Source organism: Callospermophilus lateralis, chromosome X (assembly GCF_048772815.1).
Source record: "Callospermophilus lateralis isolate mCalLat2 chromosome X, mCalLat2.hap1, whole genome shotgun sequence".
Taxonomy (NCBI): Eukaryota; Metazoa; Chordata; class Mammalia; order Rodentia; family Sciuridae; genus Callospermophilus; species Callospermophilus lateralis.
The window spans coordinates 11,576,764-11,601,578 of record NC_135325.1 but is presented as its reverse complement, the minus strand read 5'-3'; the positions used below and the strand labels follow the sequence as shown (position 1 = coordinate 11,601,578).

Here is a 24,815-nt window from a genome sequence, read left to right as displayed (position 1 = left end):
AGGTTCAACCCCAAAACATTGTGAGAGGAACATTATCTGTGAAGTACCCTACACAGCCCTATAAGTTTCTTCCTCTGATTTGGTAGTCCTGAGAAAGCTCCCAAGCCCTGCTTATATTCTGACCATTTCATTTTATTTCAAATGTGATGCCACAAAACAGTCAGAGATTGCTGGGTTTTGTGTAGTGTTAATTGTTGGTGCTGTCCTTGATGCCAGCAACAAAGTTTCAGAATAACACTAGAATTGCAGTAGCAATGACTCTTTCACTCCTAACACTTTTTGTAAAGGACAAGTCATCGTGTTTCCAAATGGAAAATAAAAGAGAAAAAAAATAAGTGCTTACTCCCACACTTTACATTACCATGACTACTGAAGGTCCATTTTCCTATCCCCCTGTTCTATACCTACCAAAAATAGGGGTTGGATGTAGAAAGAAAAATGCATATTTTGAAGGCAGTTCCCTAGGTTCATAAGTATGGGTTTTTATAAACTGTATGAACTCATTTGACCACAGAGCCATTGGCTAGAATTGAGTACTGACTGCTATTTGCCTTGATTTTGATTTTATAAAGACATCTAGAACATGAAAAATGCACCTCATTTCTTAAAACAGTCCAACTGACTCGACCACTGTCCTTTAAAGTTGCCTTTTATACAAGGAAGCAAAGTCAGCTTCACTCTATCTAGTCTCAACCTTCTCTTATAATAAGCTTTTCTGTCCTGAACTGATCAAAATTAAATAGGGAGAAAGAATCCAGTTGAAAAAAAGATTTGATATGCCTGTTGATGTCTCATTAACCTTGAGAATGAATGTGACTGGTGACTGCCTGTCACAGTGGCGTGATGGTTTGTTAGGGGGGGAAAAAGCCAATGGAAGCATCTCAGGGAAAAAAAATACAAAGAGAAACATCATTTAGTAGATCATCGATCAAAAAATGGGTCATTTCCAACTGTCAGAACTGGCTAAATTACAGTTTCCTTTAGCCTGTGATGAATCTACTACATATTTCTTGGGAGAGCATTTGGAGCAGTATTTATCTGTGTGTCAAAATATGTTCACTGAAGTACTGAAAAAAAAACCTACTCTGATGTTGAAAGTATAATCATGAGAAAAGCAAACATCTCAGGATTAATGTTAATAAGGTCTGCTTTAAGTGAACCTGTGTGATGATTTTTGTGCCATTAAAAATATCATGAACCACTCAATGTGGAAGCTGCTAATTTTATGGAGTCCCCAGCCAGATTCTTCTCTCTACTAATTGCTGATTGATAATGTGTTAACAGGGGAAGGAAATAATAGAGGAAAATTAGCTTTTCTCTTAGGGATAAGCAGTTACCTGGAGAGGAAAAGAGGTAGATAGTGTTCCCTAAGTTCACTAGCAGTCTCTCCTTGGGATAAGTGGACTAAAAATCTGACTGGCTTCTAGTCTCAGATCTGGACCAGAGACCCACACAAAAGCAGCATCTTCCATCTTTGGCACAAGAATCACATCTGGGACTGGTTCCTGTCTGCCCTCCCCAGAGGAGAACTTGAAGTAAACAAACCTCACAATCCCCAGGGATTCAGATGGAACATTCTCACCTGTTTTGGCTTTTGTTCCTCAAGGTTTCTACTTTTCCATGTATAGTGCTGACTCCTCTGCTTTTCTTAGGAACTTCTTGAAAGTTACCACAATTAACCTTACTTTTCACATCAGATTCCCACCTCGGGTTGGGCTGATGGCATAACGGATTTCTGTGTCACCCTCTAACCAGCTGCTCCGTTTCCTGTGCTCTTCTCAGAGCCACACAACCTGGCTGCTGCACTCAGCCTTCTGCCTGTGCCCCTTACCCCGACCCGACGCTCAAATGCACACAAATACAAGTAGATCGATTGTTTTCCTCTTTTCCCAAGGAAGTTTTTGCATTTCAGAGGAGTGGAACTACTGTGAAAAACGAAATTACTGCAAATTACAAACATCGTTTCCTACCCTCTAATACAGATATGGCTACCTTGCTCCGGGAGGAGAGGGCAGCAGGGCAGCTCCCGTCCTCGCCTGAGACCGCACTTTTTTTTCTGGGTGGGAGGCATTTTCTCACCAGCCCGCTTCAAATTTCTCTGCCCCTCCCAATCCCCCTCCAGCAGCCTTTCCCAAAACACTTCGGGATTAGAGGAAAGGAGGAAAAAAAAAAAAAAAAACCCTGAGGATAGGGGTGAGGTGTCTCTAAATCCCATCCCACCCCCCCCCCCCCCGCTGCCGCCAAACAGACTATTTTGTTGTCAAGTAGCAAGACTTTTTTGAATGTCTTCTCATTCGTTCAGCTGCTCCTTGGCCCAGTTACTCCAAAGCCTCCCTGCCCCCAAGCCCGCTGTGACCAAAACAAGCGCACCGACCACAGCACCGTGGCCGCCGCCGCCGCCGCCCCAACTGTTGCAGCAGCTGTGGGGTGGCCGCATAGGGCCGGACCCGGACCCCGATGTTCCCTATCGGGTAGGCTGGGAGGCTCCAAGCGGCCGCCTTGGGGCAGGCAGTGCAGGGGAGCCCCTGCACCAACCGCCTGGGATAGGAGAGGCGGCGCTCTCAGCTGGGACCCCGCGCAGTGCCAGCCTTGCCGCGACAGCGGCGCCGGCGGAGGCTTCCTGCACCCGTCCCCCTCTCACCTTTAAGATCAGGTCGGTGTGATGCTGGTCCAGCATGTTGGCTTTCTGGAAGGAGGTGACGATGACCCGGCCGTAGCGTCCAGGGGTCTGCAGGTCCGAGTAGAGCCGGTGCTTGGAGCGGTTGACCGGGAAGAGGCTGTTGACGAGGTTGCGCTCGATCTTGGCTAGGCTGTGCTGGGGCGCCAGCAGGTGCTCCACGCTTTCTTCGACCTGGTAGCGGCTGAAGCTGGCGCCGAGCAGGATGGAGATGAGCACCGGCGCCGAGGCGAAGAAGACCGGGTGACTGGCAATGAAGTGGCCAAGCCGGGAGAAACACGTCCTCAAGCCCCTGTGCAGAACCTGCCGCAGCATCCTAGAGCAGAGCGGGCGCGGGAGGAGGGCGAGGCGCACGCTCGGCGCGGGCTCGGGCGGCGGCGGCGGCGGCGGCGGCGGTGGTGGTGGCGCCCTCGGCGGCGGCGACGGCGGCGGCGGCGGAGGCAAGACCCTGAGCTCTCCTGGAGCCGCGGCACCACCATCGGGGAGTCCCGCGCCGCGCCTCTGGAGGGTCCCCTCGGGCTGGAGACACGCCCTCCTGCCCGCGGCCGCGCCCGCCCGGAGAGCCCCCCAGCCTGGCGGCCTCCGAGCCGCCCCCACCCCGCCCTACCCCGTGCGCCCTCCCCAACCCCCGCCGCCTCCCCGCCCGGGGGGCTCCGGGCGGCGCAACCGCGTCTCTTTTCAGCGCGGGCGGGGCCCTGGGTTGCCCCAGCGGCGCGTCATGACCCCACTCACCCGACCCCCGAAGCCAACGACGGGGTGGCGCGGGGAGCGGCGGCAGCGCTATCGCCAGGAGACTCTGAGCGCTAGCCTAGGAACACGAGGACAGAGAATTCCAGGCTACACCCAGTCCCCTCCCCTCCTCAAGATCCCCTCCCCCGGCCCGGCCCGCCACGCTTGCCCTCCCTTCTCTCGCCCTCCTCCTGGGAGATCCAGAGATAAATAAAGAAATGACCCGTATTTTCCAAACAAAAAGTAAAAGAGTTCTGCCTTTGCGGGGGACGGGGTGGCGGTGCGTCGGGCAGACCCGCTTAGAGCCAAGTCTCCCTAGAGGCAGACGGGAGCAAGCTGAAGACTGCGTGCGCCCTGGCTCTCCCTGGCTCAGGTGGTGGCGCGCACTGGCTGGTGCCGAGAGGGGGTGGGGAGCGAAGACGCTCAAGCGTGGAAATCACGCCTCCTCCCAAGTAAGAGCCGTGTAAGAAACCTCAACACTGCAGCTTCGGCGGGACCACAGGGTCCGGGTGTGCATCTGAAGCATAATCACCCCACATGTGTCCGTGAAGAATCTTTCTCCAGCGCCCTAATTTAGGGTCTCTCCAGAGTGGGCAGTTCTGCTTGCAAACGCCCCCCGCCCCACACACACCTTCCCACCCAGTTCCCCGATAATAAAAGTGCTGAATGACAGTCGGTTGAACCGTCTGTCGCCAGGGCTCCCGGGCTCTGGGCTCTCTGCCCTGCCTTCTCCCTCCTCCTCTCTCTGTCGTCACTGGCAGGTCTGGGGGACCTGGTGCGGCGGGGCTGGCGCGGGTGCCCCTGCGGGTATAGAGTGTTTGAGAAATGCTGGTCTGGTCAGGGAGTATGTAGCGATGAGCCCCTTTTCAGTCTCACCCCGCCCTCTACTCCTCCACACCGGAGGGTGTGCATGTGTGTGGGGGGAAGCCTCATGTCAGACCTGGAGAGATACAGGTCTCCTAAAGTGTCGAGCCGCAGGGGGCGCGGGGGAGCCCGGGGGGCGCGGACGGCTTGGCAAAGTTGGGCGTGTGCGTGTGCGCGCCAGCAGTGAGCTAGCAGGCAGCCACTGTGGTTCCCCTCGCACTCCCCCTCGGGAGAATTCCCCAAGAAGGCGGGCGCCGGCTTCGGCCCGAGATAGACCTGCGGCGGCGGCGGGAACGGCCACGCACAGGTACAATTTAGCGCGTTTCTTTGCGCGCTCCAAGCCCCTGGGTCGGTTCGCTGCAAAGCAAACAGAGCCAGATCCCGGAGACTGGGTCATTGAGGCGCCCTATCCGACTGGGGGGTGGGGTGGGGACCAGGGCTTAAGGAGGGGTCTTCAGGCTCCGCGCTCCAAGCGCTCAGCCTTCTCATCCCACGCCTCTGGTTGCTTCTGCTTGGCCTCCCAAAGCCAAGGGTCCAGTGGGAGGTGGCGGCGGCAGGAGGCGCGGCCCCTGGAGTGTGGCCCGCACTACTGAGCATGGGCATGCATATTAATTAAAGCTGTAGGAAGTCGGAATAGGGACGGAAGGAGGAAAAGGAAGGAAGGAGAGTGAGGAAAGGAGGGAGGCTGGGAAAGAGAGAGAGAGAGAGAGAGAGAGAGAGACTGACTCTGACTGAGACTGACAGACACCGTGGGAGAACGCGACTCAGAGAGGCATGTCTGTAAGGCTCCTATCCCAGACTCCCCAATGCCAAGCGGCCCTGCACTTCTCAAACTGAACTTGGGAACTTGCACGTTGGAAACAGGAAGTCGCAGGCTGGGAAATCCTCCTTTTTTGATCCTCTTATCCCTTCCTCCATACCAAACCCAGTTCCCTACATTTCCTCAGCAGCACCTGCAACTGCTGCGCTGCCCACTCTGGGGGCACTCTCGCCCTACCCGGCCTGCGCTACCTTGGTCCTTCTACTAGAATCTCATTCACTTTCTCTGCTTTTCCTCGCTCTTCCACACTGGGCTGTCTGATTTTGAAGGGTCCCCAGGAGACCAAAGTCCAGCAGATTCCAGCCAACACCCCCCTGCGCCGCACCGTTATTGCCATTCTCAGAAGGGACACATTGAAAGGGGCTAGAAATTCCCTTGCCACACTCCATTGGAACCCTTCCCCCAGCATCTTAATTTCTGCTTGCTGAGACGCCGCTGCTCTGCAGCGCTTTGCTGATTCACGATGATCGCGGAGGGAAAAGCCTCATTGACTTGTGCCCCTGCAAGCGGTGAGGCGAGCGCGAGTGACTGTTAGGACACGCGCTTTGAGAAACTACCCAGCGTTGAGTAGCCGAGGTGCTAAATGGCAGGGTGAATGCTCTGCGTGGTTCTCAGCCGGGGCAGATGAAAAGATGTAAGGGCTGGGGGTGGGGGTAGCAGTGAGAAATAATGTGAGCCCAGCTCTTTGCGACTGAGCCAGCGGCAGCTAGTGGGTGGGCACCTATCAAGAGGCCTAAAATCGTTCTCTGCGCATAGAATGAGCAGGCTGTTTCATGTGCACTGATTCCAGCGCAGGGACAAAAGTAAGAGAAAGAAAAGCAACTCACAGGTCTACTTGGGATGCTTAAACATTTTGGCGAAGCTTTTTTCATTCTGAAGTCTTTGTCCTTCCAAATGATTCCCTCCCAGCCTTGGTTCAACCTCATCCCTAGAATTTCCAGCCTTTTAATGCCAGCCGTTACGCAGGCTGAAGAGCAGGAGTGCCTTCTCTCAGTGCCTGGGCTGCATTTTAGTGCAGGAGACACTCAGCATTGCTCAGCTGGCAGGGGTGGGAGTGTTGTCCTCCCACACATAAAGGGCCTTTCCTTTGAGACCAAGACTTTGTCTTCTAGTCCTTCCAACTCCATTCCTAACTGTCCTTATGTATATTTGGGGGGAACTTCCACCCTGCTTATTTTGATTCAGGGGGAATCTCTTGAGGATAGATCTTCTGCCACCTTTTTTATCTTTTATTGCCGGCAATGCCCTTTGTTTTGTCTAAATTGTATAGAGGAGACGGGGGAGAGAGGAAAAGAATGAGAATGAGACAGGGAGGGAGAAATTGTCTACTCACTATTTTTCTTCTCCTTTGATTCATACTTTCAGGGGAGGGAGTATTGCCACCACCAAAGACTTGGGTTTGAATTTGGGACAGTGACATTGGGAAAAGAGTTTTCATCAGTCCATTAATAAATTATTACTTTTTATGATTAAAAATTAATTAATATTAATGTAAGATAATTTAGAAAATAACAAGAAGGAAACAAAAACAGCTGTATCCTGGTGTACCCACCACCTTTCAAGGGTAACCTCTGATGATACTTACTTGTGCATATAAGCAATATAATATAGTTATTGTTCCTATAGCCATTGAGTTGAATCCTTGCTCTACTACTTACTATCTGTGAGGCATCAGGTGAGTAGATTCACCACTTTATGACACTGTTTTCCTTTCTGGAAAATGGGAATAACAATAGCAGCTACCCCACAGAGTTTTTGTGATGATTTAAATAGAATAGAAGATGTAAAGCACTTAGAATAGAACACCTAGAATATCACAAACATATAATAAATGATATTAATTATAATTATAGTCTTCTTTTTATATGTGTGTGTGAAAAGAAAATCAGTCCCTGACATCCAGGACATGACCTTGTATTATCAGCTGGGCCTTGGGCTAGCACTCACAAACTAAGCTTTGGCATTCTCTTGTTGAACATAAACCATTTCCCAAAACATTAATGTCAGATATGGGCATTTTGTAACTATGATGGATTAAGGCAAAATGAGGACCACTTCATAATCATATCTGAACCCAGACAAAACATGAATCTTGTCCAAATAACCTAGCAGGTACTTAGCCTGGCTAATGTCCATGACTATTTTGGTCTTTTTAAAAAATTATAGCTTTAGTCTTGTTATGGTCTTCTCTCCTTCTAGATAAAGATTTACTAAAACACCCAAATCATAAAATCATCTCTCCTTGCTGATAGCATCCAATCCAAGCAAGTCCCACCAACTTAAACCTTTCCCCATATCATTTAATACAAACCTATATTCTTTCCAACCCTTTCTTATTGAAGTGCCCCTTAGTTCTCTATGATGTATTCTCCCTTAATACAATGAAAAATAAACCCAGCATGACCAACTGTTGATGTGGTTCTGACAGTCTTTTATATTAACCATGTATATATAATGTTTATATATTTCTTTTTCTAAAAGAAGCTCATGCCAAATATTCTGTTTGGTAACCATTTTTTTCCCATTAAGGTCATGAACATTTTCGTATGTCAGTTAATATTGCTATAAAACATTTTAATGGCTATATAGAATTCCATCATATGGCTGAACCTTAATTAACTTAACCTATATTGTGGAACATTTGGTTTATATTAAATGTTACTATTATAAATAACAATAAGCCAAACATCCTGTACATAAATTTTTGACTGCATCTCTATCATTTTTAGGGTCAAATATTCACATTTTGAATAGCATACTCCTAACAGATACCTTTCTAATTATTGTTAAATTGGAAGAGACAAGGGCATTCCTTCAGAGGGATTAAATTCTTTGATAAAATACTGAATTAGTCCCACTTCACAGAGATTTCTATCATCTGTTACATTTAGAATCAGTCTGTTGGTTTAGTCTTGCTCAGAGATACTGTAGTAATTGATCATGGTGAGGGATTCAGGAGAAAAGGTTATTTGGTCTTATAAGGTTAGAAACAAGGGTCTACTCTCGTTTAGCAAATGTTCCAAACTTAGATTTCAATTATACCACTGTTTTCTGCCTGAGAAACAGCAAAATATTTTCCTGCATGTATCTTAAATCTAAACAGTTCTAGGTCAACCATGAAATCTCTTTGCATAGCAGCATAATGCAAATCATGTTTGGGGAGGCTGAATTGAGGGTGATAATCAGTCATGATGTGTTTGTCATTATTTTATACCATCCCAGTCTCAATAACACTGACCTATTGTGTTATTGGAGGATGGAGTGTTTGTGCCATCCTTAAATTTCTAGGTAAGATTTCTTAGAGAATAGAAACTTTCCTTGAAAACATTGGAGTTACCTTTAATGGGAAGGTCTTCATGAACTATCTATTGCATTTCATCCTTGTTTTAACCAAGAAAGAGTAACACTGTACTCCCCAAAATGGTGCCCCAAGGAAAACTTCTAAAGATAGCTTAAACTTGCAGTTGAGAAAGAAAAAAAAATGTGTGGCAAGACCTAATAATCTGTTCAAAATGAAGAAACATACTGCTGTATAAAGATGATTCCTGTCTAAAAGCATGCTGATTGTACATCTACATTTTTCAGGATGTTTTGCCAATTCAGCACACTCTCAGTATCATAACGAGTCTTCTAAAAGAATGATCCATGATAACCAAAGGAAAAATTATGCAAAGTCACTGTCCTGAATGAATATAGAACTCAGGGCTATACATTTCATACATTGGTCCAGAGAAAAATACTTTGACACACACTATCTGGGTGTCTGTGCTCACAATGCCACTGATGGGTTGAGATTGCCAAGTCCAAATCTTTGCTTCTTTCTACTAACAACAAATATGACCTTACCTTTTCTTCATCTTATAAAATCCTTCCATCATTCAAGATTCTTATAAAACCCCAGCTCGTGTATCTAATCAGCCTTCTCAGAGTGCCACAACCAACATTGATTAATTTCACTCTATCGAGCAATTTTATTTGAACTATTTTGATTATTTTTGCAGTAGAGGGGATTGAACCCAAGGCCTCCTGTATACTAGGCAAGTGCTTTAACAGTCAGTTACATCCCCAGCCCTTTTTATCTTATTTTTGAGATGGGATCTCACTAAGTTGCCCAGGCTGGCCTTGAACTTATCATTCTCCTGTTTTGACCTCCCAGGTAGTTGGGATTATAGGCATCTGTCACTGTGCCCAGTTTATTTGAAGTATTTCAGTGATCAGGTTGCTACTGTGGTTAAGGATTAGGAGAAATTGAACAAAAGATTCCTTTCTCTCAAGAAATTTGAAGTCCAATTGGGTTAATTAAATATAAAACGAATTAAAACATGAACCTCTGTAAGGGAAATAGAGAAGAGGTCCCATCCCACCAGTGTTTATAGGCTCATCAATGGCATAGATGGGGCTGAGGTGTAGCTCAGTGGTAGAGCACTTGCCTAGCACGCATGAGGCACTGGGTTTGATGCCTAGCATTGTAAGCCTGCATGCACACACATACAAAGTAATAGACGACAATAGATGATATCTGTTTGGTCTCTGGTATTAGAGCACCTTTAATCTAGAGTTAATTTCACATGTAAGATTATATATTTTTTTTCTGTTCTCTTAACAACACTCTAATTTCCTGTGACCAAGAACCTTACCTTGAACTTCTGATTTCACCTTCAGACTCTCAATGCCAGAATTTTGTGCAGAACAGGCCTGAGTAAATACATGTTGATGGCTTATTGGTGTAAAATGCATGAATGCCCAAGAAGGTTGCCACATTCAGGCAAATAGTTTTTAAAGTCATTTTATTTGAACTAATGGTAGGTGATAAATTTAGAAAGAAGCTAATAGTTCTGATTTCACATATTCAAAATATGTGTTAATCTGCATGAGAAATTTGTCCTGTAAAGATAGGTGGGGGTGCACATTTTAATATGCAAATAAATTTTGCTAATTATAAATGAACATCTTTTCATTAAACTGGGATGAATGGGACATTGGTTCAGACATATTTTACAAAGAAAGATTTGGAGAAAAACGTACACTCATACATTGTTGATGGTATTGCAAATTAGTGCAACTACTTAGGAAAGCAGTGTGGAGATCCTCCAAAAACTAGGAATGGAACCACTATATCATCCAGCTATCCCACTCCTCAGAATTTATCCAAAAGAACTGAAATCACCATACTGTAGGATTACAGTCACATCAATGCACAATTCACAATAGTCAAGCTCTGGAAACAACTTAGGTGTCCTTTAGTAGATGAACGGATAAAGAAAATGTGGTATATGTGTACAATGGGAGTTTTCCTCAGCCATAAAGAAGAATGAAATTATGGAATTTGCTGGTAAATGGGTAGAACTGGAGACTATCCTGATCCATACACAAAATAAGCCAGACTCAGAAAGTCAAAGATCAAATGTTTTCTCTGATATGTGGAAGCTACTCCAAAATAAAGGGGGAGAGACAGAGACAGAGACAGAGACCTGGGTGGGTGGGTGAAGGGATTCCATCAAAATAGAAGACATATCAGTGGAGTAGATTAAGGGGACTAAGTAGGAGGTGGGAGGGACAAGGGAAGAAAATGGAATGAATCTGACCTAACTTTCCTATGTACGTATATCAATATATCGAGGTGAATCTCACCATCATGTATATCCACAAGACACCAACTAAAACAAAAACCAAAAAACCTATAACTAAATAGCAGAAGAATCAGTAGAGTAGAGGGAAGGGAAAGGGGAGGGAGGAGGGGAGGGAAAGGGGACATACTGGGGACTAAATTAGAGCAAATTATATTCTATGCTTTTATAGTTATGTCAAAATTAATCCTAATATTATGTATAACTAAAAATAACCAAATAAAAAAGGTAAAAATCATTTTATTTGAACCAATGATAGGTAATAAAATATTAAGTAACAGTTCTCACTTCACATATTCAAAATATGTGTTAATCTGTGTGAGAAATTTGGGCTGTAAAGTAGACAGTGAGGTGGACACATTTTAATATGCAAATGAATGTTGCTAATTATAAATGAGTGTCTTTTCACTAAATTGGGCTGGATAGGACATTGGTTTATACATATTTTATAAAGAAGAGTTGGAGACACCAGGTACATTGAAAGCAGTAAAGTGCACATGGATTTAAAAACTAATCTATAACTCAAGTGAGTGGACAGGGATTGTACTTCAGCATGAATAAGACTTTTGATAGCCTTTTGATCACTGGCCTAGGCTGGTTGAGTTTCCCTTTTTCAGAATGATCCTAAAATTTTGAGAGAATGGTTGCTACTTGTTTGGGGGAATACTTGAGTAATGTCACTTCTTAATAGCAAACAAAGTGCAATTCAGATTTTTCATTAAAAGTTAAACTAGTTTTCCCTCCATTGCATCTGAATGAGGAAAGTTTAAGTACATTATTCACTTTCAGCACCATAAACAGATCTGATTAAACTAACTATCCCTCCCTTTCCAGCCTACATCATTTCAAGTTGGTTCTAGAGACATTTTAGAGCCAAAGGGGCTATATAAACAAATATAATCCATGAGTTGATATTCTTTTCTTAAAGCCAGACAAGTTAAAATGGAAATAAATTTAAATTGATGGACTACTAATCCAATATGAGCATATTTCAGATTATTCCTGATTCTTTATGCGCTTGTGATATGTTTGGAGGAGGGGAAAACTTAAAGCAAAATGTTAGAAATTACAAAAAATATAATCTCATACATTTTAGGCAAAATTGTGCTGAAAATTTACAGGAATGATAGACAAGGGAGAAAATAACATTTTATGCACCAAGTTTAGCTCTAGGCACTTTCAAGTATCTTATTCTATGTAATTTGTAAAATTGCTCTTTGGACTATAGTTAAACCCATTTTAAAGAGGAAATTTGAGGATTAAAGAGATTAACTATCTTGTCCAGGGTTACACTATAGTGGAAGTATAAATAGAACCCAGGATTATCTGTTATCAAAACCCATGTTTCTTTTCAGTCTTTCTGCTTTTAAGAAGAAAATCACTTGATTTCTTTTCTAAAATGCCTTGATGGATATCATAATGTGTCAGAAACATCTTTCTCAGATAACATAATGTGTCATGAATATTATAAACAATTGAATGCTATTTCTGTGTTTGCCAATTATTTAAAAGTATCATAAAGTAGCAATATTGTAGCCTATCCATTGATCAGTTTTTCAGTGTTTGTATTCATTTCTGATGTTGGTATTCCTTAGAGGAGTTCTGTGGACCAACAAAAATATTGTTATGGAACCCAAAGTGTTTGCTGATCTAATTCAACCCACTCTTTTTGCAGATGGCAAAACTTCTGCAGTCCTTGTCTGGATTCTACCGAGAAAAATCCCTCAAAATGTTAAAATGGAAAACTGTCAAATAGTTCCAAAATACATAACAGAAAAAACAAGCAATAAACCGAATAACTTTGAACTTATGCATGTTGAAATGCTTCCATTTTTTAGTGGTTCACCAGTAGTCATTATATCGCTAAGGGAAAGCTTCTTTAATTCTCTTACTTTCCTTTACTGTATAAAGTGAACGGAGACCATTCTAATCAGCAAATCTATTGTCTTATGTTTGAACATAGGGGACATTAAAAAGAGGGGGTTTCCTGATACAACTCAGCTTCAGGGCAGTCTTTCTTTGATGTTTATATATTTAATCTTTTTAAAAATCGTACTCCAGAGTGTAACCTTAGAACAAAGCACTTTATCCCTTCTGTTATTAAAACTGTGTACTTCTTGCTTTGACTTTAAAAAATGACAAAGCTACAAGGCATTCTGTTCCCCATGGCTGATCACTTCCTTCTAGTGAATGGCATTGTGTTGGTGAATTAATTAATAATAAAATATGATTTACATATTCAAAAATATTAGAATTGTAGAAAAGTTATATCAGGAGGCAGGTCCTAGGGGAGCCTAATCTGGGGAAGAATAAAAGAAATCTAAGTTCCCCTTTTCAGATAAAGTATAGGACTTGGCATTATTTTAGGGCTGCTTTGCTTTCACCTTAAGGCGTTTTCTGAATATTGTAAAGGGGATTATTCCAGACATGGAAAACTCTGTTCTGCCAGGAGTTGAAAGGTTTAGCCTCAGGTGAATGCCATTACCTCCTGTGGTGTGCTAAGCAATAGTTACTAAAGTATTTTGGAAAGTGACCTAGACATGAGCAGATATGGTCCTCCATCTAGCTCTTATGTCATTGTATTTAATATTTGTCCTTGAAATTAGAATGATAAAGATAATGGTGATAGTCTCCTGCTAAAGAGAGTTTCAAACCTAAAACTTGATGATAAATGTAAAGAGCTTTGAACAACCACATGTATTATTGGGCATGCTAGGTTCAAGGCACTTGGCTAAATGTGGATTGTGAAGAGATATAAAGACCTTGCCTTCAAGGCATTCACAATCCAGTGGAGTGAGGACAATAAGCAAAGCAAGAACATTGTGTAATGTGGAAAGGATTTTCTTGTGCTATGGGACCAGTGAGAATGTTCTAACCCAACCTGTGAAGCAGAGGTGAAGTTTAGAAAAGCTTTAAAGAGGATATTCACATGTGCTTCATGGTGCTGTATCCTTATCCTTTTGGCTTATCCTTGAAGTTCACCATATTTGCTGAGGGCTTCCTTCCCTTCTTTGTGAAGTGAGATATTTGCTAATCAAGTGATGTGCTAGAAATGCTAGAGCGCTAACACCCCTAGGAGTGACTCTCAATTAATGAGGGATAAGGAAAATAGATAAATACTCAGGCTTCTTTGCCTCTCTGTGGGATAGCTAAGAGATGCATTTCCCACAGACTTTCAAAGAATTCCCGGCAGAGCAGAACACAGCACTAACACACACTCATGCTCATGAATACACCCTTTATTGGCTTTTCTCTCTTTTGCACTCTCTTACTCTGCTTTCTGGGAATCTCCTTCTCCCCCCAAATACTCGAATTCATCCCTTTGCTTTGGTATCTGTCCTTGGGGGAACCCAACTCAAAACAGGAGATGACATCCAAATGGAATCTCAAAGTTTAGTAGTCTTGTGAATTTATTGATATGTTAATTATACCACAGTAAAGCTGTTTAAAAAAGAATCAGCCAACTCACTATGGAGGGGAAGAATATTCTAGGCAGAGGGAATAACATCTGAAATTATAAGGTTGGGATGGAGAATTTAGCTTTGTTTTGAAAACTCCAAATAGTTCAGAATGGATAGGCAGTTGTTTGGAAAAATAGTCAGGAATGCAATTAAAAAGGAATTTATGTTGGGCATGGTGGCACATTCCTGTAATCCCACTGGCTCCAGAGGCTGAGGCAGGAGGCTCATGAGTTCAAAGCCAGCCTCAGCAAAAAGTGAGGTGCTAGGCAACTCACTGAGACCCTGTCTCTAAATTAAAAAAAAAAAAGGAATTTATAAGCTTAGATAATAAATGAGGTATTTGTTTTAAAGGTGATAGGGGGACATTTCAGGGCTTTACACAGGGGAATTTATGGCTGGGTTTGTTTATGGTTTACAAATGCAGTGCCACAAATCTGGTGAAGAACAAGATTAAAAGCAAAGAGACCAGTTAGGAGGTCACAATAATTATGACAAAAGGGATTAGAGTTGGAAGCAAGGTAGGGACCAGTGGGATGGAGATAAAGGGAAGACTTGATGCATTTTTAGGGATGTAGAATTTGCAGGAGTCAAATGATTGCAAATTGGATCTAAACTACTATATTGTACCTTCTGAAGATAGAGTATCATGCCAAACCATATGCAATCCTAGAAGTATTACTGGGTTTAGAGCTTTACACACAGTTAAGCTCTAAACTACAACAAATGGGGCCTGAATTGAATGGTTTGATCATGAAAGCTGAACAGAGTGTCTTTTTGGCCTGGAGGAGCCCACAAGATGGAGGCTACACTACTACTTACAGTAGGTCAAATGTGCAGATTCATGTGGATTAATAAATGTCCTTGCTCTCAAGGGAATTGAATTAGATCATAGGGCCAGCTGCTTAGACATAATGACTTCATTTGGAGAAGAATATGAGATAAATACAGAGGAGGAGTACAAAGGGAAGGGGAGGAGGAGCAAATGTATGAGTTTCATGCATGAGGTTCTTAGGAAAACCTTCTCTCTTTGACTTACCTTAATTCTCTTCATCTTTCTAATGCATACTTCAGAATTTCCCTTTTAATCATTTGCTAGAACCCATTCCTGAAAGTGAGTATACCCTATATACATAAGGTCCTCATGGAAACTTATACTTCTATTAGGAAACACACACACACACACACACACACACACACACACACATTTGTGCTTGCCTTAATTTACACAGTTGGCAATCACACTGAAGAAAAAAGACCAACATTTTATACTATTAGACACCATTTCATTGACATCTGTGTGGGAGCACTGTAAATATGAGATAATTTTAATGAAGTGTTTGTATTCCTCTTACAAATAGTGCTGCTAGTGAATATTTCTGCACCAGTTTTTGTGCAGAAATAAGTTTTCATTTTTGGGGGTATATATCTAGGAGAGGAATTGCTGGGTCATATATGGTAACTCCATGCTTAATATTTTGAGGAATTTCCAAACCATTTTCCAAAGTGCCTGAACCATTTTATAGTTCCACCATCAATCTTTTGTTTTTTATGTTGTTGTTTGTTTCTACATCAATTTTTTTTGTACTAGGGATTGAATCTAGGGGCACTTAACCACTGAGTCACCTCCCCAGACCTTTTTATTCTTTATTTTGATACAAGGTATTGCTAAATTGCTTGGGACCTCACTAAGTTGCTGAGGCTGGCTTTAAACTCATAATCCTCCTGAGTGTCTGGGATTATAGGCTTGTGCCCCCGGCTCTGTTGATGTGTTTTTAATCATTATATATGCTAGTGTTTTTCTAAACTTGTTACTAGATGTTAGTTTCACAAAAAGCATTGCAATCTCATTGTTGATTTATCTTTTAAATTCTTGTTTCTAGTTTAATTTTTTTAGTATCTTAAAATATTATTTGAAAAATCTCATAAAATCATAATAAGTATCAGTGAAATTATCTAGAAAATGCATTGAATTATACCAATTTATTACTTTGTTATTTGTGGAAGAATCTTTGCTTAGGGATCCTGAATTTCAGATCATGGTGTCCACATCTTGCTATGATACTCCAAACATAAAACCTCTGATTCAGAGGGATTATTTTAGGTCATGAGACAGCAAAGGTGGAATATGGGAACCATCATGAAGATGGAATATGGGGACCATCATGATAAACTCTCATTTTATACCCAGAAGCGCAAAGAAAGGAGGAGGAAGACTCAGAATTGTAATAAGGCCACAAAGACATAATATGACAATTGTTATTTACAGTTTTGATGGTATCCATAAAGCCAGTACCTGGTTTGGACCCACCTGAAAGCTTCCCCAATGCTGTAGTCCGTGAGTAAAGGCTTGGTCCCAGAGTAGCAGTACTAGAAGGTGTTGGAACCTTTAGGAGGTAGAGCCTATTGGGAGGTCTTAAGGCCATTGGGAATATGCCATTGAAGAGGACTATGGGACCCTAGTCTCTTCCTTACTCTCTTTTGCTTCCTGGCCATGAGGAGATCAGTTTGTTCTGCCGTGCACACCTGACATTACTATGTAGCATATTGACTAGTACCTATTTGATTTTGGACTGGAAACTTTAATACTGTGAGCCAAAACAAACCTTTTGTCTTTATAGGTTAATTATCTGAGACATTTCATTATAGCATCATAAAGCTAACACATCCAATTCATATTATTCCCTTCCTCTAGTTCTAACTACTCTCCTCAGCTTCCTCCTTTCTGTCTTGCTCTATATCTCTTCATCCAATCTCCACCACTCTGGCCAGTGGGATGGTGAGGAAAATTAGAGAATGAGGGAAAGAGGAAAATGAGAACATATGTGTTTATTATACTTCCCCCACTTCTTGATCTCCCTATTTATTATCCGCCTGATATGCCTAATGTTTAGTATGCCTCATCTGGAGCAATAACACTTTGATCTTTTTAAAGCAGTTAGTATCACCTAAGCTGCAGTAATGAACTTCCCTATAGAACAGTAAAGGTGAAATAAAGTAGTGACAAAATCCCACAGGAAGGACTATTAACTAATATTATTAAGTGATACTTTCTAAATGAAACATTTCCTCAACTGTAATATTTCATTATTAATAGTCCCTTAGAGTTTAAAGAAAAGCAAGACCTTTTCATTTCTCTTGCTTGCTCTCCTGGAATTCATAAAGGAACTTACACTATGCTTTATGATGCCAAAACAGTGGTCAGTTCAGTCAATCTGGTAATAGAACAACAATCAACCATATTATTTGGCACTATGTAGACAAAACAGTTAATTCTTTGACATATTCACATGCAAATTGTTTATTTTGACATCATATGGGCTCAGTCCAAGTCAATATTTAAAGAGTAATTCTTAAAGTCATTAATTGGAACCATATTTGTTGACTACTTCATATATACAGGAATATTTCCCATTTAACAGATGGCTTTGCATCAGTCCCATCTTAGAAATTAGTAAACACAGATTTTCTTAACTGTGCAATGGAAGTAAATACATAAGAAGGGGCCAGAAGCAGAAGGCAACTTACCGAAGAAACTCTGAAAACTGAGGCAGCAGTAATTCATTAGTGATGGTAAGATAGTCTGTGGAAGAGGTAGTGCTTAAAAATTTAAACATCAGAGCAGAGGTCTTGGCTATTAATTTGGTGTATTAATAACCTAAGGATGCCATAACAAAATGCCCAAACTAGACAGATTGAACAAGGTAATTCATTGTGTCACAGTTCTGGAGGCTAGAAGGCTGAGATTGAGGTGTAGACAGGGTTGGTCATTCTCAGGACTTCAAGTTCCATGACTCTTGCTTAGCTTCTGGTGATTTTCTGGCAATTTGGTTTTCATTGGCTTATAGGTGTATCACCCTGATCTCTGCCTTGATGTCCTTATCCAAATTTCCTCTTTTTACAAGGACACCAGTCATATTGGCCCACTGAACCCAAGATTGACCTAATTGTATCTGTGATGACCCAATTTTCAAATAAGGTCACATTCTGAGATACAGGGGGTTAAAATTTCAACATATGGATTTTAGGGGCACAAAATCAAATCTGTGAAATCTGATAAGAAATCAATACTACTCCATAGTGGCCCAGCAATCTCTGTGAGCTGTGGCAAAAGTCACTTTCGATTGGATGTTTTGGGGTGACAATAAGGGCAAAGTGGAAAGACTATCTAATTTTTCATATATCTGAGTTAACTGGATGTAAGGACCATATAATCTTTTTTTTTTTTTCACTTAATTCCCTTATGATGCTACCTCTCTACATTTCAAAAGGCTGGGGTTAAAAGTTGCTTTATAGTTTGGGGTCCAAGAGAAACTTGAGCTTTGGTAAAACTCACATTTTTGAAGGTGTTTTAGGTCTCCTCTAAGCTTAAAGATTATAATGTAAAAATAGTCTTACTGGCTGTTTTATGTTTACCATTAAGCTTGAAGTTTTGTGTTAGGAAATCCATGGGTATTTTCTTTTCTTTCTTTCCCTATCTCCCATAAGAGGTATTTCAACCCCCTTGGAATTTCAGTCTTCCCTTATTCTTGAATGAAGCATGTGCCCTAGTTGCCCAGCATATGTACTGTGTACCCCTCTCCAGCCATTTTCCATCCTCACCCTTACATGACTTTCTATTTGGATTTGGGAGGATTACTTTCCCACTTGGAAGAAAAGGGACTGAGGACATTCTTTGAAATATACTCAACACCTAGGTTAGAACCATCATGTCCAAGTGGTCAACTTTAGCTGTTAACAGCAAGATGGATTATGCTTTTTTGCAAGGCTTTCTCATAAGAACATCACTGCTAACAATGTTTTGTTGGGCTATAGACTTGTTGCGAGTAATGTCACAGGATATTCGTATCACTGTTCAACTGGCCTTAGAAGACATCTTTCTCTTGTGATAAGAACTTGTCATCTTGCTATGTTTAATTTGACAGTTTCTTCAGAAATGGCTCTTTTTAATTGATGATGATTTTTCTTGTATTAGAGATTGAACCCAGGGGTGCTTTACCACTGAGCTACATCCCCAGAACTTTTTATTTTTTATTTTGAGATAGCATCTCACTAAGTTTCTTTTTTTTTTTAATATTTATTTTCTAGTATTTGGCGGACACAACATCTTTGTCTGTATGTGGTGCTGAGGATCGAACCCGGGCCGCACGCATGCCAGGCGAGCGCGCTACCGCTTGAGCCACATCTCCAGCCCCTCACTAAGTTTCTTAAGGCCTTGCCAAGTTAGTGAGGCTGGTCTTGAACTTACAATCCTCCTGCCTCAGCCTTCCAAGTTGCTGGGATTATAGGTGTGCATCACCATGCCTGGAACTAATTGTTTATGTTTTTGTTGAAAGTTTTTAGTAGGAAAATAATAGAGAATACGTCTGTATGTTGCAGGAACAATTGGAGGGTTGAATCAAGTCACTGGGCAGTTTGGTGGGAAAAAATTGCCAGACCAAGTTTCCATTTGATACCCTGTGACTAAATGTTATATGTGTTTATGCATGCATATTTCATGATTAAATGTTTATATATGTGTCTATAAAATAATGCTCCTTGGGGCTGGGGCTGGGGCTCAGTGGTAGAGCACTTGCCTAGCATGTGTGAGGCACTGGGTTCAATCCTCAACACCACATAAAAATAAATAAATAAAATAGAGATATTATGCATGTCTACAACTAAAACAGTTTAAAAAATAATGCTCATTAAAATATTTTTGAGTAGAAGTTATTGTAGTAAAACATGATTTTCTCCATATACAAATCACTGACCAAATATTCATTATAAGAGCACTGTGTATATCATTTGGGGGAGGCAAAAGATGAGAATCCTGTTCTCAAGGAATTTGATTTATTGATGTGGAGATAAGAGTCTTCATTCACCAACAAATATTTATTAAGCAACAAATATGTACCAGGCCCAATTTGAGAACTGACTTAATGTGATAAGTAAGACATCATCACTCTCTCAAGAAGGTTCATTGGAAGATGTAGAGAAGTTGATAGTAGATGGCAATATTATGGTGAGGACTTCACTGGAGGGAAGCACAGGGCATTTAAAAAGCTAGTATTAGGGGCATCAAACTCAGATTGAGACAGCCTGGGAGGCTTTTTAGAGGTGGAATACACCTAAGAACAATGCAAAACAGTTCCAGAAGTGTTCATAGCTAGCAGTAGTTCTGGCATAAGTGGCATTCTAAGAAGGAGGAAGAAATCACTTCACAGTGGGCAATGAGGGGACACTTTATGGAGGTGTGGGTTTCAGATAAGCTGTGAAAGTTAGTATCAAAAACTGTACATAGGGCTGGAGTTGTGGCTCAGTGGTAGAGCGCTTGCCTAGCACATGTGAAGCACTGGGTTTGATCCTCAGCACCACATAAAAATAAACAAATAAAATAAAGACATTATATCAATCTACAACTAAAAAAATTAAAAAACTGTATGTACTTGCCACTTTCACCTGCACATAATGGGAATTTTCTGTTGGGATTTGAGGTGGTGAGACAAACCTGAGATCCAGTATAATCAGAGCTAGATATCATTAATCACATGAGAATGGCTTGCCATTGAATCTGAACGCAGCTAGTGCTGCTATCAAAGGGTGTCACTTTAGATATCAGTATATGTGTGGACCAAATGCTTGCTAGGGGAAGGATGGGCCTCACAGAACATGAGTGTGGGAACAGAGTAGGATAGTTATTTTGAGTTGATTGAGAGATACTAGAAGGGAGAGGAGAGGTTACTCTAATGTATAAGTTAAGAATGTTTTGTCTGCAAGTATAGAAACCCAACTAAGTGGATTTAACAAAAAAAAAATTTTTTTTTTTTCTGTATCTTCCCAGTCTAGAGTTGGCCACTGGGGTATTTGTTCACTGGCTCAGCAATGCCAGAACTGGCATTTTGACATTCTCTTAGCTGTTTCCATCATGCTTTATGGTGAAAATATGACCATCACTATTCCAGAAATCAGGTTGACATTTATGACATGAAGAAGGGGGAAGGTTACATCTATTCCTTTTGTAAGGAAAGCAATATTTTCTGCAGAATCACCCAAGCCAATTTCCTTTCATTTCTTAATGACCTAACTTATAGCACATGGACACTCCTAAAATTAAGAGAGGTTTGGAAAGAGATTAGATTTTCAGTCTTTCTGAATATAGGCAGAAGTGGTAAATGAATGTTAGGAGGACCAGGAAGGAGCTAGAGTGTCCACCTCTGTGTGTCTGCTGTATTTACTTTTGTAGGCTGGCTTGGAAGTCTGGACTGGAGACTAGGTGCAGTACCAGGAAGAGCCTCAAGGGGGAACCAAAGAGAAGGCCACTTGGCAGGGTCCCACATAATACTCATTTTATGAGTGTTAGGGGTAGCTCCTCTCTACTATCATGCCTTCTATATCCCCTCACCTGGATCCATATCTTCTCCCTGCCCTTCAGAATTTGTTTTTCTCTTGAATTTGGTTGTTTGCCCCTTCACTTCTCATTCTGCTCACACCTGGAGAGAATTCAGGGAGCTGACATTGGCAGGGCCTGAGACTCCTGCCAGGCCAGCAGCTGTGTCAGCCATGATCTCCCTCTGGGTAGGATTTGAAGTTGCCAAGTCTCAAATCCCAGTCAGTCAGAGATGAGGCAAATAACAGGGGCTTGAGTGCCCAATGATCAGTGTCAGACCAGTCAGTGTGAATCCAGACAGGAGTCACTCTGGGGAAAGAAATCTGTTCTCTCTCTCTCCACCTCCCCCACCTTTCTATCTCTCTCTCTTTTTTATCTTTCTGTGAGAAATTTGTTCTCTTAAGACAAGCTTGATTCTGCACTTCTGCATTTCTATATGGTTTCTGCCTATCTTGGTAATCTATTTTTTTTTTTATAGAAACCTCACCCTTATCATCTCAGAAATAAAAGAGATGTCCACACCATACAAGTGAGACCTTCTTTTTTTTTTTTACCTCCCAGGCCAGGAATGGGAGAAACCAATCTGATCAAGCCAGAGATTCTTGTAGGAACAGGGTGATTAGTCAGGTAAATACCTGGGGTGGCCAAGATCAAGGGTGATTTCAGCTGTCATGTCACAGAGGTAATTCTTAGCTATGATTGCTGGTAAGATCAGAGAATCAGAATTTCTGGTAAGTTGACAATTGAGAGTTGAAAGAAGTATTTTTCCCTACTGAGTATTTTAGTACTTTTCTTTCCTTTTTTTTTGTATTGGGAATTGAGCCCAGGGGCACCATACTACATCCAGCTCTTTTATTTTGAGACAGGGTCTTGCTAAGTTGCCCAGCTGGCCTCTAACTAGCAATTCTCCTGCCTTGGTGAGTAGCTGAGATTATAGCCATGTACACTGGGCATGGCCCTCTGAGTAGTTTTAAATCACAGTGTTGAAGTTACATTGTATTTCAGAGAGGTTAAAGATGGGTATGAATGCTTGTTGGAGGATAGCATTGACCCACAATGGTTGAGCAATACTGATAAGGGCAGTGACGCAGGACAGAGTGGAATGCTCCTAGGGGCAGTGACACAGGGCAGAGTGGGGCATTGTGTGGAGACAGGTAACATAAATCTTACCTGCTTTGTAAAGTTTCCTAGGTTTAAAAATTCTCTCATTCTCTGATGTAACAGTGAGAAGATTCTGCCACTTTAATTTGTGACCTAAGACAAGAGCTAGGGAAGGCATTCTGAATCCTTCTGCTGCCATGGACAGTTTTGCAAGTCTAGTGAAGTCTATGAATTCCCTCTGAGAATATTTTTTTCATTAATGGGTATTGTGCCTAGGACTTTGCACATACTAAGCAAGCATTCTTCCTCTGCGCTAAAACTGTAGCCCTTGGATTTTTCTTTGGTGGTATTGGTGACTGAACTCAGGGCTTCACACATTCTAGGCAAGTACTTTACCGAAGATATACATCTGTGACCCCCAAAAATGTTTTGAGTTTCATAAAATACATAGGATTAACAAAGGAAGTCAATTATATTAAAATACCACTATTAAAATTTATTTATAAAAACATGTTTGTGATAGAGTAATACAGGTGTTTCTTTATTAACATATTAAAAATAACAAGATCTAGTGACAGATCTAATAAAATGCTGTAATTTTGAAGTAGTGATGAATGTTAATAGGTTTTTGAGATATCTGTAACAACTGAAATGTGATATAAAGGGAACAGTGAATTTTACTGGTGATGAAGTCATAGGCCCTGCCTAGTACCGCTGCAGTTTGTCATCTATATTGAATTGAAGGAAATGCCAAGTTTCAGTCAGAGGTTAGAGAAAACAAAAAGGTAAAATTTCCCCATCCAAGTTGCAGATCCCCTGGATTCTACCCATAAATCTTTGCCAAAGAGTACAAAAAGAGAGGACTGCATCATGGCATGCTAATGCTGTAATTAGGGAGGTCAGACAGAAGACCCCGCACTAATCATGGGGTCAGCTCTGTCAGTGGTCCAAGCAATATCCAAGCTTTCATGAAGGATCTTAAGTAGAAATTACACTCTATTTTTTGGGACTGTTTGGATTCTTAGATAATGCCAAGTCTGGAAGTTGTGTTAATTTTTTATTGGCAGTGCATTTAGTTATCTTGCAGGAGATTAATGGACCTAGAGTTTGGTCTGAGCCTGTGAGAATTTTTTGTGACAGTTTACTCCTAGCCTTCCTGCCCTGACAGGAACTGATGAGTGTTCACAAGGTGTCATGGAGTAATGTTTATTTGCCGCCTTCTTGAATGTGCTAAATGCAAATGAAAAGCCAACATTAAATGTAAAGGAAAAGGTACAAGGAAAGGATTTGGTTCTGGGTCCTCTCTCTCTCTAAATATGGCGGTGGGAGTTTAATTACTAACCTATATCGGGCCCTCAGTGAGAAGATCACTTCAAGAATCATACTAATCATTATTCTCATTTTGCAAGTAGAGAAGTGAAAACTAGCAATGAGATCAAGGCTGAAGAGCCTGTCAACCAGTGTTGATGAATAGAATTTCCTACTGAAGAATCACAATGCTTTTGGTCACAGATGCAGTTAGTTATGTTTTTTAAAAAGCATGCCCACCAGTAAGCAAATAATTACCAAATGCCTGCCTCATGACCTGCAATGTGGAGATTGGGATCTCTCTTAGCTATGATGGTTAGTCAAGGCCTCTATGAGGAGGTGAAGTTGGAGTTGAGAGCTAAATGAGAAGCAGTTTACCATAAAAAAAAATCTGGGTAAAAGCATTCCAGGTAGAAGGTCTAGAGTGTAGGAATGCTGTAATTTGGCAACAGATGGTGAGGGACAGGACAAGGTCAGCATGTAGAAAAGGGACCATGGAAGGCAATGAAGCTGGAAGTATAGGTGGACCCAGAGCTCAAAGGGCCTTAGAAGCTACAATCAGGGGTGAGGGTTTTGGTGTGGTTGAAATGGGAAGTTGTTGGAGGCTATGAAGAAGTGTAGTCTACTTGACCAACATGTTCTGATTGCTGTTTCCAATAGTTACTTTGTTATGTGAGGACAGACTGTCTAGGGGCAAGGGAGAAAGGAGACAAAGGTTATTCCAGTGGGGAGTTATGGCAACTTGGACTCTATGTCTTAGTCATCTTGGGATAGCATAACTACATGCCATAGACTGGTGCTTAAATAGCATACATTTACTTCCCACAGTTCTGATTCTAGGATCAGGGTACCAGAAATTCAT

The 24,815-nt window shown here is 41.7% G+C and overlaps 1 protein-coding gene across 1 annotated transcript in view; it reads right to left on the bottom strand.

The window, feature by feature from the left end:
• Ptchd1 (patched domain containing 1) overlaps positions 1-2,992 on the bottom strand; it is a 50,759-nt gene extending 47,767 nt beyond the window's left edge. The window contains exon 1 of the mRNA XM_077107465.1: positions 2,642-2,992. Coding sequence (XP_076963580.1) covers positions 2,642-2,992 — 351 coding nt within the window. The remainder of the gene's footprint in view (positions 1-2,641) is intronic.
• Positions 2,993-24,815: the final 21,823 nt, after the last annotated feature.